The sequence below is a fragment of the Lacerta agilis genome, chromosome 7 (assembly GCF_009819535.1).
Source record: "Lacerta agilis isolate rLacAgi1 chromosome 7, rLacAgi1.pri, whole genome shotgun sequence".
NCBI lineage: Eukaryota > Metazoa > Chordata > Lepidosauria > Squamata > Lacertidae > Lacerta > Lacerta agilis.
The window spans coordinates 21,712,144-21,727,536 of record NC_046318.1 but is presented as its reverse complement, the minus strand read 5'-3'; the positions used below and the strand labels follow the sequence as shown (position 1 = coordinate 21,727,536).

The window sequence follows — 15,393 nt, the reverse complement described above, 5'->3', positions numbered from 1 at the left end:
AATGGCAACCCAACCCTCATACCTTCAGTTCAGGAGGGTTTTCACAGCAGAGCACTCTCAGGCTATAGCACTGTGCATAATCCAGAGTTCAGCTTTGGTTCAACTCCCTATGTGGCCTCTAATGTTTTGCCCCTTTCAGCATCAAGGCAGGAAGCTTCATATATTTTTAGAGGGATACACATGCCGTTGCTCCCTTCCTTTGAAGTGAACGGGACAGCTGTGTGTTTCCTGTGATAGCGTTTGCAAGCACAAGGCCAGGTTGCTTATATCCAGACATTTAGAAATGCAGGGCAGAACATATTTCTGAGGATATGTATTAATTAAATGGAATTGATTTCTTGCTGTGTAATGACCGCTCCCCACATCAAATGGGGGGCGCCTTTTGTGTGGTCGTGTGCAGCCCCCCGGATCCCAGTGTGGCTCCCAGTAGTATGGGCTGGCTTCGCCCTCCCCAGGCTGGATACCTGGAGGTCTCCGCCTACCTCAGCCAATCGCCCAATCTCACCTGGGGAGGCGTTTCCAGGGGATCGGCCAGGTGGGGGGGGCTTCCCTGCCCACACAATGGAAGGTGAATCTTACCTGCGAAGCATCAGTTGGCTTACACAGTGTAATGTGTGCGTTACCCACCAAGTGTTGCTTTTCACAAGTTTACAGCCAGTTATTGATAAGTACAGAGCTTGGTTTTCAAAACCTCATGGGATATGTGCCCTTGCATCAGTGAATCCCATTGTGTCATATAGGCTGCACTCCCCCAACTTTCTGCTTTGTTGTGCAATAAGATGCAGCAACATAAATTAATTTTCTAGCACAGGTTCTAGCGGCATGAGTAAACTCAGATAACTAATGATCTGATGGACAGCCATCACTGAAGGTCATTATTCCATAAACTGTCATTGAGACTGACAGACAGACTACAATCTCTCCCTCATAAGAGCCACCAATTTTTCTTCTCTGACCTACTTGGCCATGCATGGCCTTCCTTCTGAAAGTCCATTAATTCCTGGAGTTATGTTGGTTCCAAGTAGGGTCTGCTAGCCTGTACTATTTCACTGTGTTCCCTGTTCCAACTCTACCTGTACTTCACTCTATGTTTAGTGATCTCCTGAACCCAACTTACTGAAACCTTCTTCCATGGCCTTCTGCTCCTCTGATCACTCAGTTCTGAACACATTTCAAATCTCCAACCATTGAAAAGTTTTCGCAACTTACATCTAACTCGTGGTGTGTGAATGAGGTTTCTGGACTAGATCACCAACACGCTACTATCATTTCAAATCATGTGTTTCCTTCTGCCATGTGGTAGCCTCTGTTAGCATGTAAGTATGTTTCGTAGGCCCCCTGTGCTTGCAAAAGCTAGCACTGCAGATACCACTTTTAATGCTGGAAACCCAAGAAAAGCTACATAAATACTGCCACCTGATAACACAAAGATGTCTGAGCAAGCAGCAGGAATAGCCTGAAAACTATTGGGGTACCCCTGGGTGGCATGCCACTGTTTCGTCATGAGGCAGATCTGACATTTGAAAACAGCCCTGATTAAGGCTTTGATCGATGCCAATTTATCCACAATAGATTGCCACGACACTTGGGGTTGCTACTGATAACATGATGGGAAATTTGAAGACAAGAATAAAACTGTATTGTTTTTTTTTACTATTCCTGTAGCAGTATTCTCTTTCTGAAGCAACAGAAAGCACACAAAGACCACAGAACTCTTACACGTGGTCCAGTTCTTGCATAATGTTTTGTATCACTGTGTCGGCTCTTGGACATCCCCCCCCCCCAGCATCTCAGTCCTCCACATTATTGCAGGGCTGCATTTGCCTCTATCCCACTGGAAATGGCATCATAAGAGTTTACTGTCCTGTGACATCATCATGTCACATGGGGACATTCCTGCATTGCAGGGGGTTGGACTGCATGACCCTCCGAGTCTATCCCAACTCTACACTTCTATTAATCCGTGACATCTGACTGGCTTTGCAACCCAATCTCTCCTTCTCTGGCCTCTTTCTCTGGCCAACATGGCATCCTGCTCTCCCCCTCTTTTACTGCGATATAGAATTAGCCCGTTGAATTTTAGGAACTGAGTAGGAATTTTGTGTGTGGCCTCTGATGGGACTATTGAGGCTACCTCCAACAGACTTCAGAGGCTCTCCTTGTCCACTTCACCAAGATAGCTAGCCTGCACTATTTTCTAGTTCTTCCCTTGCAGGTCCTTGATTTTAATAAAGTTATGACCCGTCATTCCAAAACTCATCTCATGTATTCATTTTTGGTGTGCGGGGCAATGGTTTGTCCAGAGATCTAAACAATCTTATAAACAGGAAACATCCAGGAGTCCAGTCATGAGTTGTGGGATTATCTAGCAAACTGGGTAAATTTGCAAACAAAACAAAACAAAACAAACCCTTTCCCTCATGTGTATGTGTGCATTTATGCGCACATGCACACACTCGGAGGACTAATTCCATGAGACTTCCTATGAATGCAAAACATTGTGCCTGAATTGGTTCCACAACTTACAAAAAAAATTGAAATTTGAAGGATTGAATCTAAATCATTCTAATTTTCTACAAGGACCTAGGTCGTCCTTTCCCCCTTCTTTAGTTTCAAATGAAGACAGCAGTTGGAATACTACGATCACACACACACACACACACACACACACACACACACATATATGATCAAAGGTTGAAAACCGCATGCAGCTTGTGCGTGTTATGGAGAGAGAAAACCCTTAATACTGGCACTAAAGTGTATATTGAAATCCCTTTCCACATTCAGCATGCAGATTTTGTCAGAATTAGAAAAGTTGTTACGCTAAAGGAGGGGTGCTGCATTGTCGTGGGTTACATTTGTGATGTGTACAGCACTCTCACCCATTGCTGGTGCAGCTGGTAGCTATCACACATACATGGCAAAAAGTTGCTGTGTTAGCAATAATTGTGTTTTTTGTATTCCAGTTCAACCAAATCTTAGTTTCTTGGGCAAGGTCTTCTATTCGTGTATTTCCCAAGCTCTCCTTCCAAATGCCACAGGAATGGGAACTTTTAGAGGCTGGATAAAAGGAAGATTCTGCCTCATTCTATAGGAAAATGAATTTCTGCTCTTTGCAAAGCCTCCATGGGGCTTTTTCTGATGTCTTGCAATAGAGATATTGCCATGTCGACCAATGAATCGGGCGCACATAATAACTTAAATACCCTTCATTAGCAGTGATAAATTCTGCAATGTTTAGATAAATGGAAGAGTTTCTATAACGAAATGCGCAGGACAGCATTTTAACATTACTACAACACTATAACGGCTTAATTCTGTTGGAGCAATATCTGCAGTCCTTCTATTTTATATGAAGTTTTGTGAACGTTCAAAACGTTTCACAAGCATTAACTCAGAAACCCTTACAACAACTTGTAAGGTGGGTCAGTTTTGTTATCCTAATACTGAGTTGAGGGGCTGAGGTTGGGAGACAGCGGCTGAGGTGAAATTTGAATCAGGAGCCCCACTCAGTTCACGTTTCCCTCTGCGCCAGCTGTCAAGCCAGGAGAATATTATGATTCTCAGTTTCAGAGAGCGTTCTTCTTTTCTTTTACTTGCTCTGTTCAGCATAAAAATAAATATATACTGGGATTCCTTCCATTATGATGCTTAAAGAATACGAACAAATATTCAAAGGCACAAGGCTACCAATTTTTGAGGGGGCAGGCGAGATGAGGGAACACATGCTTCTCTGCATTCAAATTGTGCAGTTGCCTAAGATAACCTGGCGGAATTAAAAATGGTATCAGAGTGATATGTTAACAGGCACAGAAAAGGCATTTCATGGTGCGCTGAGAGCAAATCATAGCTGTCAACCTTCCTTTTTCTTGCATTGGGAAATGGCGCTGGAATAAGGGAATTTCCCACAAAAAAGGGGAAAGTTGACAGCTACGGCAAACATACTTTCATGCCATTTACACACTGCTGTAATAGAATCACTCTATTTATTATATGGTAAAAAAGAGAACACCTTGCCTTAAAAATTAAACTTCACACACAGTCTTCCACATTTGCTACCTGCTTCTCTCTCTCCCCCCACCCCCCATACAGTTTCTTTGAAAGCAATCCTCTCCCAGTTGAGTTCAACCCCAACCTGCTGAGCTGAGGAGATCTGATAATCTAAAATAAATCCCCACCATTTCTTTCAACAGCTGGGTCCGGAAAACCAGAGCTATCACGCTGAAATTCAAGCAATGATAAGAACCTCAAGCACAAATTCAAGCAGCCACTTTTGAACAGAAACACCTTCCTGGAAACTTCAGCAGCTACTGAAAACAGCTAGAAAGCCAGGGAAGAAAGCAGTTCAGAGCTACTGCGACTCAACCCTGCAGCTAAAGTGGTATTGGTCCACTTAGTAAAAAGCCTCAAGTCATCATGGGGAGAAAGGATGGGCGGGAGTTGAAGCACCAGAACTGCTGGGTTCTTTATTTCCAAACGTCATAGCAGCAGTAACCACACAGCAGCTTTTTCTGCAAAAGAAACAGATTAAAAAATCTCATTAAATCAGGAGCAGAATTATGTAGATGTGATCCTTCAGCTACATTCTGGGCTGTTACTGGTAGGGCTTCATCACGCGAAATTTATGAATGTGGAAAATGGCCCTTAATGAATGCAGTTAAATGAATAACATTGCCTGAGTCAGTTACAGGTGGGTAGCCGTGTTGGTCTGCCATAGTCGAAACAAAATAGGAAATTCTTTCCAGTAGCACCTTAGAGACCAACTGAGTTTGTTCTTGGTATGAGCTTTCGTGTGCATGCACACAAAAGCTCATACCAAGAACAAACTCAGTTGGTCTCTAAGGTGCTACTGGAAAGAATTTCCTATTTTGTATTGCCTGAGTCACACTTTGATCATTCAGAGATTGCCCCCTTTCAATCTGTGGCATGCTCCCCACTTCCCTGAGCAGTAAGCCACCCCACTTAATATCTAGGTTTGGTTGCCTTTGGGTGCAAGAGCACTTCGGCTCCCTCTCTCATATTTACTCTATTTACAAATATACAAGGCAGTAAATCTGCCACCTCGTGTCAGATCCCCAGAGAGAGGTCCTGCCACTAGCCAACTCACAACTCTCCCCACCTCCCTCCCTCTCTTCAAAACTACGAAGAGCTCCTAAGCTCTCCACTGTCCCCCCACAAAAGCTGCCCCCTTCCTCCAGCTCTATGGAATCCATTCAAACACAGAAATTCTTGACTGTCTCCTAGATAGGGCTGTTCCAAACGTTCTCAGTATTTGGGCACATTTTCAGAAAAGGGAATGACGAAAAGGCAATCGGTGGAGAACTACTGATGACTTTGAGGTCACCTACAAGGCAGGGATTTGTTTATTTTTAATTTTTTTGAGCAGCCAGAGATAGTACTTTCTAAAATCTTCAGTCTACCTCCCCCACACCGAATTTCCTTCTTTCTTTCAGCAGTTTTGTTTGCTGCCACTTTCCTTACAGCAACAGCTATGTTCCTGCGTCAGAGGCCCCCTCGTCCCACATTGCATCTGAGAACTGATGCATATGCAGGTCCTTGTTGCTTTGCTTAACATTCATCCTAAACAGGGGTTCTGGGCAACTCAAAAGCTTGCTCACTTGTGACGTTTTAATTGGTCTTAATAAATGTACCCTATTGTGGCAATTGTTTTTTCTTCTTCTAGTGGGTCCACATGGGTAGCTATTATTTCTATACATGCAGACCATCTAACCACGTCTACCTAGAAGTATGTCCTACTGAATTCAATTGGGCTTACTCCCAGGTACATGGGGTTAGGATTGGAGCCTGAGTTCACACCAAATGGGGAATAAATTGGAGACCGGACAAAATAAGAAATGTTGCCTCATTCCACCCTGTCTGGTTGAGGCAAGTCGTCTCTTCCCACAAATTTGACTCAGTGCATGATTGAAGTGACTGGGAACAATGTGGTTTTGGTGGCTTAGACATGGAGACATGTAATGCAACTTACAGGAATCTACTATAAACCAGAAATCTTGAAGCTCTGCAGAGCAGTCTTCACAAAACAATGCTACAAGCCATCCAGTTATAAATGTAACCCCATTGTGCTGACTGTCTCTTGCCAAATGGACCAAAACACCACTCAGAATTAGTACTCAAAATGCAAAGTGGCGTATTTCATAACTTAAGTTAATATTCACAAGTTTAAAAAACAACAACCAAACAAGTGGTTATGCAAGCAGGAGTTTTCAGCATTTCCAAAATCAAGAAGGAGCTAACTCCAGATATTCTCCAAAGTCCCTTGAACTTGTTCCCATAGTGCTCAAACAAAATCATTCTGGTAATCTGAAAACATACCATGCAAGAATGTCAGAAAAGTTTTGTGATATGGTTCTGACAGGACACTGAATTCTGGCTGAATTATACTTCGGGGTGGGGGGGGGGTGGGGTGGGCAGACTGCATTGCTCTGCATCTTTCAGGGATGTGATGGCTTAGACTGAGAGCTACAAATGGATCCACTGCTAATGAAAAAGCAAGAGAGAAAGTGTGCTTAGGGCTGCAGTCTTAGCATCAGAAGTGTCTTGCCAGGTGCAGCAGAGCTGCTAAACTACCTTCCTGACAGGTGGGCCGTTGTTGCTTACTGGGAGCAAGAAGGGGAGTGGCAAGGTTGTTGTGGTGCAAAAGCACTGGCAGCAGTGCTGGATCAGGTGCGCTGGTGCATTTGCACCAAGCTGTCCTCCTCACTGCTTTGCACAAGACCTACAGGCGATCCGGAAATCAAGGTTCTCTCCACCACTACAGTCAATTAAGGTAACACATGGCTTTGAGAACTACAAGCATGATTTACCAATTTGTTTGTTTCTGGCTCTGCATTTTCAGACTAATGCCCTCAGAATATTTAGAGGGACACTACAGGAAAATCCCGGTAGAAAAGCGGCTTTGTATATGTGTCCCTCAAGCAGTTAAAGATCTATACCAGGGGCCAGCAAACTTTTTCAGCAGGGGGCCGGCCCACTGTCCCTCAGACCTTGTGGGGGGCCAGACTATATTTTGAAGAAAAAAAAATGAACGAATTCCTATGCCCCACAAATAACCCAGAGATGCATTTTAAATAAAAGCACACATTCTACTCATGTAAAAACACGCTGATTCCCGGACCATCCGTGGGCTGGATTTAGAAGGCGACTGGGCTGCATCTGGCCCCCAGGCCTTAGTTTGGGGACCCCTGATCTATACCATTATGTACTATATTGCCCTCTGTATTCTGAACTGAGAGCTAAGTATATCCTTGAATTGTTGTGTCAGATGACTGAAACAGACGAATGAGTGGAGATCACATATTTGTTGTCTAGCTTTGTGAAGTTTGTGACAAACAACATGGCAAGATTTGTGATTGCTGCCCCAAAACGGAGAAGAATGTTCATCAAGGATAATATGGCAGACTGTAGCCATCTGATTGTCAATGAAATATAGAAATGTATGCGTTTTGGTTTGAATTTTAAGATATATATATGTATGTATGTATGTATGTATGTATGTATGTTTGTACGTACGTATGTATAAATTGGCTAACACTGTCTTTTTAATGGTGTATCTATGTGCACAGCATAGCACATAGCAAGGATAGGATGTATATTTCTTTGTAGTGGTGGTTGAAATGACCACAATAGTCCCTCTGCCTCTCAGTAAGCAACAGTGACTCCCTTGCCAGAAAGCAAGCAGAGCAGTTCCACCCCAGAGGCAGAGCCGCTTCTACTTTGTGCTACTAATCGAAGACTATTTCAGGTGTCAGTGTTAAGTCAACCCACCGGCACTAACTTGAAGCTTGCACTTGTTATGGAAACTGCCCTAAACAATTGCACATGGTTGCATGCATTCATAATCTATCGTTATACAGATCTGGCGATTTCTTTTGGCCACATGGTGGTCGGAAGAAACCGCTTTAATCCATGCAGTGAGGATGCTTCATAGCAAAGCAGTTCTAAGTGGCCTTCACAGAGTGGCTCAGTAGTCAGTACTTTCCACTGATACTCAAAATGTTACCAACCTTCCATTTCTCATAGAGCTTATGGAGTCACAGGTGCCTGAGTTCCAGCGGAAGCCTTAGCCTTTCTCTACAGGGAGATAAAAGATAACGTCAGAATTGGCTCGTCTAGAGTCCCAGCCTTGTAATACATTTAAAACAGCAAGCAGCTCTGTGCTATTTCCAGTTAGGTGGCTCAGAAGCACATCTAAAAGGCTCAAATCATGCAATGAATTGCAAGACACAGTTCAGACTCTTACCAAGATACAGACTCCTTTATGGTGGCAGAGAAATAGGTGTGCTTCCTAAAAAATTTCCCGTTCCAAAAGGGGACAGATCGTGCAAATTGGGTATTTGAATTATCAGGCATTCATGTGGGGAGTATCTATAATTGGGGGGGGGGGCTAAGCTCTTTTGCCACAAGCTAGAGTGCATATGCCAGGGGTTGGGGCACCTCACACTCTTAAATCCACATCTACAATAACCAGCATAATTTCTTCACACAAATAGGCACCACACATACATTGGTAGTTTTAAAATACCAACAATACCAACTCCTAATACTTTTTGCACGTAATTTTGCCCAGTGTATAAGCATTTTTGGAAGCAATTTCCACAAAACAAAATGCATTTTTGTGGGTGCTACTTTCACAAAAAAACCAAAACATTTTTGTATGCATCCTTTGGCTCGGAGGACTGCACCACAAAATTCGGATCCGTGCAAATTTTGAAGAAGAGCTGTGCTTTGGTTCACGTTTTAGTTTGGGAAGTGTGAATTCTGGAAGATCACATTTAGCATAATGAGCTAAACAATTTTCTCCTCTGAGACCCTGCTTAGGAACAAGAAAACAATTCTATTCTGATATACAAACCTTAGATTGCAATTTGTAATGGAGTGTTTGGTCAGATAGCCAAGGATGCTTTAAGGCTGCAGTTGCACTTATCCTCCACCTTAAAGGGGGGGGGGGTAAAAATGAGTGTCAGTATTTAATATTTAATACTGTATTTAATAAGCTATACAGCGATTTGAGCATTCATGTTTAAAATGTGCCTCACCCCCCAAATCAGGATTGACTGAAAGGCAATTTTAAATTTACGGCTGAGAAACAAACTACACTTTACATTATTAACCTTTTTTTAACAGCAAGCTTAAGCTGGCCACTTTTATTTTGGAAGAATCCCAATTTAGAATACAATCCTGATCTTGATTGGGCCTTTATACTAGTGGGTGCACTCAGATCCTGCTTGCAGGCTTCCTACAGACATCTGGTTGGCCACTGTGAGAATAGGATGCAGCACTAGTTGGGCCTGGAAAATTTCTCCTGGAAATGCAGTATGGTGTTGGCTTCTGGTCACCAGGAGACAGAGATGATGTGAGAGTTTTGCTCAATGAAACTGGGGTTTCAGCGTATTGTTATCTACCCAAAGCCCCTTAGGATTGTGGGTGGATGAATTATAAATCAAACAGATAAACGAACAATGATATTTAACTATTAACCTATGCTCAATTCACTCCTGTTGAATTAAACATAAAAGTTCTTAAAATCTAGTCACATCATAGAGTTGTATAGTTGGAAGGGACCACGAGGGTCATCTAATGCAATCTTTCTGCCCAATATGGGGCTCGAACTCACAACCCTGAGATTAAGAACCTCATGTTCTACTGACTGAACGATCCCTGTTCATTTTACCGGATGCACACTTCAAAAGTCTCCTTGTTTATAAAGTGGTACCTCGGGTTAAGAACTTAATTCGTTCCAGAGGTCCGTTCTTAACCTGAAACTGTTCTTAACCTGAAGCACCACTTTAGCTAATGGGACCTCCCGCTGCAGAGCACGATTTCTGTTCTTATCCTGAAGCAAAGTTCTTAACCTGAAGCGTTATTTCTGGGTTATTTCTTCTGTAACCTGAAGTGTATGTAACATGAAGCGTATATAACCTGAGGTACCACTGTAATGGATTTTATCATTGAAACACTCTGTCACTTGAGAGATACATATGAAAATAACTTTTCATTTTTGGAAATTGGATAACAATTTCTGGTCGGACAGTACATTCAAGCTACTGGCATCTGGTTACCCCTTTTCCTTAATGAGAAGCTTAGTGATGAAGTCTTTGGCTTCCTCCGACACTTTTTCGAATTCTTGATCATCAAAGCTCCACCGACAAGCCAGGATGTTGTTCAGAGTCTCATTATCATCATCACCCAGAAAAGGAGACAATCCGCTAAGCCTGCGGGAAACAGGGAAACAGGCAAAACGTTTTGTGCATTACGTAGATCATGGAGCAACGTAAACCTTCTGGACTTTAAGCAACAGTCACGAGTCCAGGAATAGCTTTCATCAAGTTGACATCAACTGTAGAAGAAAAACACAGTCTTGACAATGTAGGCTGCAGGCATACTTACAACATATAGGCAATGACACCTATACTCCACATGTCGGTAGGAAATGATACAAAGTCGTAGTTCACAACTTCAGGAGCGAGGAATTCTGGAGTGCCAAAGTTGACCTTAAGCTTCTCCCTTGGTTTATATCTAATGAACGACAACGAAACAATGACAGCAAAGATGACATCTACAGTATGTACAGATACTTTAGAGTTCAATACAAAGGTTGGGATTCAACTAAGTTGATGAGCAAGCGGAACAAAGTTCACTTGTCCACAGGACTTTCTTCCTTTCCTTCCCCCTCACTCCCTAAATGTGCTCCTGGAGGATTGGGGAGGAAACCTGTCATGATATTATTACAAGCCGAGCTGCAAAAGCTGCAGCAGCGAGGCTCCCGTGACTATGTGTCTGTTTTTATCCTGTGAGAAAGCTACCAGTTCTACCAGCTTTCTCACACACGTGATGTTTTTGTACTTTACTATTGTACTTTTCACTTTCGTTTCTGGCTCAAAGATGCCGGACACGCTAATGCACAGCTCTGACTTAATGAGCTGGCTACCAGAGGCATACTCTGCATCTTATCTGTAATAAAGTAGTTTTAGCCTTAATGGCTTGTGTGTGTTGTTCTTCACGCTGGGGAACAATCGCATATCAATGTGCCCCTGGACTCGAGTAGCCAGGAGGGCACGAAGGCTTCGTCCCAACCTGGGGGTCAGTCTCACAACTTGCCACCGCGGGACGTTTGCTAACAAAACCCAGACTAGGTTTAGGGGAAGTGTGACAGCAGTGAAGGAAGTGGGGGCGGGGGAGAGTCCTATTGCGTGGGCAGACCATGTTGAACTCACACATATCCCACTGAACACTACACTGAATTCTACCCAAAGATGTTTTAAATAGGCAGTTAGAGGGGGGCAGGCAAATAGACAGCTGTCGGGATGATGCCAGAGAATATAAAACAGGCATAGGCATAGGCAAACTCAGCCCTCCAGATGTTTTGGGACTACAACTCCCACCCATCCCCAGCTAACAGGACCAGTGGTCAGGGATGATGGGAGTTGTAGTCCCAAAACATCTGGAGGGCTGTGTTTGACCATGCCTGATATAAAACATGCTGGTGACTAGAAAGCATCTCTTGTTGTCTTGCCACAAAGTTCCTTTTCTTATACAGTCATTGTTATGTAATTTTGCCGTTTGGTTTAGTACTTCCATCCTTAACATACGGCATGAAATAAGCCCTACTAAAGTCAACCCACTGAACATGTTGAGGATCAGAATGTGAATTTGGGACAACTGTGCTTATCTTGACGGCCGCTTGCAGCCTGTCGCAAAGGAACTTGTATCATGGTAGCATGCTTGCTCTGAATTATTTGGAAAGAAGCAAAATTGGATCCCTCTTCCGGTCTATGACAGCATTTTCGGCAACAAAAGCAGCCTTTTCACCCTTCTGTGAAGATTGCCCGTTCAAAAACTTCGACCAGCATGTGTACTACCGGGTTCATCATTTGAACCACAGGGGAAATGCGTTCAAGACCGGCCATCTTTAGGTAGCCTAGAGAGTCTTTTCTTTATTATTGCACCATTTCTCCCAATATTGGGTCACTTGAAAATGGACTTTCGATTTAGGAAATAAAAGATGCTGCTAGCTTGATTGAAAGCAACGTACCTCCTTGCCAGCCCAAAGTCAATAATCTTGATTTGATTTGTCTCTCTATTCACACACAGGATATTCTCAGGCTGCCAGGAGGGGGAAAGAAAAAAAGAAAGAGCACACATTTATGAGAAATGCTACATGGAGTGGAATCAGCACATTAAAAATACAACACAGGACAAAAATATGCTTTGCAGTGCCTGCATCTTGAAGCAGGTTAGACTCTGTGGACATCTCAGGCTGTAATCATGTGGTATTTGAGGCTGGGAATGCTCTGCCAGTGTAGGTTTTCCCTTGCTGTGGCTTTTCTGTTTGACATAATGTAGCAAGTCAAGATAAAAAACTCATTAGTGAGCTTTCAGAAAGGGATTGCAAGCACTCGGACTGGACTTCAGGAAGTCTGTGTTGTGATTTTGCAGCCCATTATGAATCCATGCTGAGACATGGTGGGTTTTTTTTTTAAAGCTCTCCTCCTCCTCCTCCTCCATTCTTATTTTAAAACTCACCATTATTCAACATTTATCTTTCAACTTTAGCTTCTTAGTTCACTGTTCTTCCCCTCCCTATCCAGTATCTAATATATTAAATGTGGGCCTTTTAAAGGTGTGGGGGATGGGGACGGGATACTGTTATTACAATTTTTTTCTGTGATAAATAGTATTAACACCAGATATTGACTAAGAGGGAAGACTTAAAGGTTAACTGCATCTGGGCTGTCAGAAGACAAATTGCTTGAATCCGATAGATGATAGATAGATAGATAGATAGATAGATAGATAGATAGATAGATGATAGATAGGGTTGTGTATTGATTCAAGGGTTATCATATCTGTATTACTATTGTCTGTATTCACATTAGGGGAAAGTAACTGCCTTCCTGTTCCAGAAGGAACAGCTACTATTGGTTCATTCAAGTTGCTGAATTTGGATCCTCCATCTTATTGGTTCCCACCAAAAGGCAGCTTTGTGATTGCTTGAGATTGTTCCCTCCAAAATGTATCCTTACCAGCCAGTCTACTGTCCCTATAAATGTAGCTTCCCTCTCCTCAGTTCCCCAGTCTTGTTTACTTGAATACAGAGTGTTACATGAAGAAGCTGTCTCCTGCCTGCTATGTCAGAGAGCTGAAGTCACTTGCTGAATCACTGTCCCCACACTACAACAGATAGATAGATAGATAGATAGATAGATAGATAGATAGATAGATAGATGATAGATATGGTGAATCTGATCCCTCCCACAGGGGAAGCCAAGAAGCAGATAAACCAAAAAAACCAGTTATTACCAAGCAGTTTATTCACTACGCACAGAGAGAGATGAAGGAATACAGTATATCTAGGATAATGGCGTTGCTCCGAGTGAAGTCCAACCCCCCAACCCCTGTCTCTCTTATCCTACATCATCCCTGCGCCAGCTTATCTGGGCTTTCTGCTTCTGAGCTTTCTGTTCTACTACCCTCAATGCATGCCTGGTCCTGGGAGAGGGGGTGGTCAGGAATGCTTTCCAAAGACACTGAGTCTGTCAGCTGTCTCTCCACAGGTGCTTCTTCCTGCTGTTCCTCTTCCAATATTTCCCAGCTTCTCCCCTCTGCAGCCTCTGAACTATGCCCTTCTGCAAACCACTGTTCTAAATCTATACTGCCCTCCTGTTCTCGGGAAGGTTCAGGAGAAGGGGCGGCGGCCCCTACCATTCTTCCTCAGTCCAGCCCCTGACACAACCTCAGCTGAAATCGCATGAGTTTGTTTAAAGGCCCAAAAGATCTGAGTCTTCAGGTACCCACCTCTGGCTCCATTATTGCTGATTATATAAATCTATGGTGCAACTGCATTTGGAATACTCTGTGCAGTTCTGGTCACCTCACTTCAAAAAGGACATTTTAGAGTTGGAAAAGGGGGACAGAAATGATCAAAGGGATGGAGCGTCTGCCCTATGAGGAACAGTTGAAGCATTTGGGTTTTTTTAGTTTAGAGAAGGCAAGTAAAAGATGCATGACACTAGTCTTAAATCCATGTAAAGGAACATAAATGGATAGGACGGTGTCGAAGTTATGCAAGCTTCTGAACTGAAGCGAACACTTTGTCAAGCCAAACTAAATGTTAAAAGCACGAAAAGGTGACCTAGCCCATTTTGGTTCAGATGTGATGGTTTCTGCAGACAAAAGCTTGGCAGGACCAATAATCGAATTCTCCTCTTGGCCAGAGGCGAACAAGGTGGTTCCTGCCAGTTCTAATGTTTCAGCGTTAAAAACAGATATAATGTCCCAGCAATATCACACACATTAATTACCACCTAAAGTGATCAAATTCTTAAGGTTCACACAGCGGACATGTCAATGGAAGAAGCATTGCTTTGGCTTAAGTCAGAACAGTTCACACATATGAATATAACAAAGCCAATGCGGCTATTCCTGGAGAAAAAACAAGTTCAAGAGCATTTTTTGAGCGCTTGCTGGACCCATTCTCCAACATGGAGACCACTACAAAGCGAAGGCCTCAAAATTTATGCCAGGCCACTGTGCCTAACATGAACCCAGGGGCGACCTGCATCCCTTCAGCAAGGACTCATCTTGCACAGCAGTCCTGCTTCAAGTATAATAATATGGCAGGCCATATCTACAATATACATTTAAAACACTTTAACTCTTACCACTTTAACAGTCGCAGCTTCCCTCAAAGAAACCTGGGGGCTGTAGTTTATTGAGGGTGCTGTTTGTTGCTAGGAGATTCCATTTCTGCTCACAGAGCTACCATCTCCAGAGTGGTTAACCACTGACGCCTCTTCTCTGGGAACTCTGGGGACTGTAGCTCTGTGAGGGCAATAGGGGTCCCCGAACAGCTCTCAGTCAGCACTCTTCACAAAGTACAGTGCCCAGGATCCTTTGGGAAAGCCACGACTGCTAAAAGTGGTACAATACTGCTTTTAATAATGAAACAACAACAACAACACTTTATTTATACCCTGCCCATCTGGCTGGGTTAAACCAGCCACTCTGGGAGACTTCCAACAAAATATAAAAAATACAATAAAACATCAGACATTAAAAACTTCCCTAAACAGGGCGGCCTTCAGATGTCTTCTAAAAGTCAGATAGTTGTTTATTTCCTTGACATCTGATGGAAGGGTGTTCCATATGGTGTAGATGGGACCAGGGAAGGAGAGTAGGCATAAGATCCTGGTTGCTATGGCCTTGTTGTTATGCTGCCAGAGCTGGTGACAGGCTATCCACATTGGCCACAGCTCCTTTTCCTTTCAGGGTTCCAAATGTGTGCAAGAGCAACCAACACTCCTACTTATTCTCCCTCCTTCCAAATCTACTTTTGCATATCAAAGGCGAACACAAGATTTTGCTACACAA

The 15,393-nt window shown here is 43.2% G+C and overlaps 1 protein-coding gene across 1 annotated transcript in view; it reads right to left on the bottom strand.

Annotated features, from left to right (window-relative positions):
* Positions 1 to 4,468: 4,468 nt before the first annotated feature.
* The window catches only part of MYLK4 (myosin light chain kinase family member 4), a 35,755-nt gene continuing 24,830 nt past the window's right edge, over positions 4,469 to 15,393 (bottom strand). Inside the window, exons 9-14 of the mRNA XM_033154460.1 lie at positions 12,056 to 12,126; positions 10,411 to 10,539; positions 10,083 to 10,235; positions 8,876 to 8,954; positions 8,028 to 8,094; positions 4,469 to 4,511 (exon numbers count right to left, since the gene is read on the bottom strand). Of these exons, the coding sequence (XP_033010351.1) occupies positions 8,047 to 8,094; positions 8,876 to 8,954; positions 10,083 to 10,235; positions 10,411 to 10,539; positions 12,056 to 12,126 (480 nt within the window). The 3' untranslated portion in view covers positions 4,469 to 4,511; positions 8,028 to 8,046. The remainder of the gene's footprint in view (positions 4,512 to 8,027; positions 8,095 to 8,875; positions 8,955 to 10,082; positions 10,236 to 10,410; positions 10,540 to 12,055; positions 12,127 to 15,393) is intronic.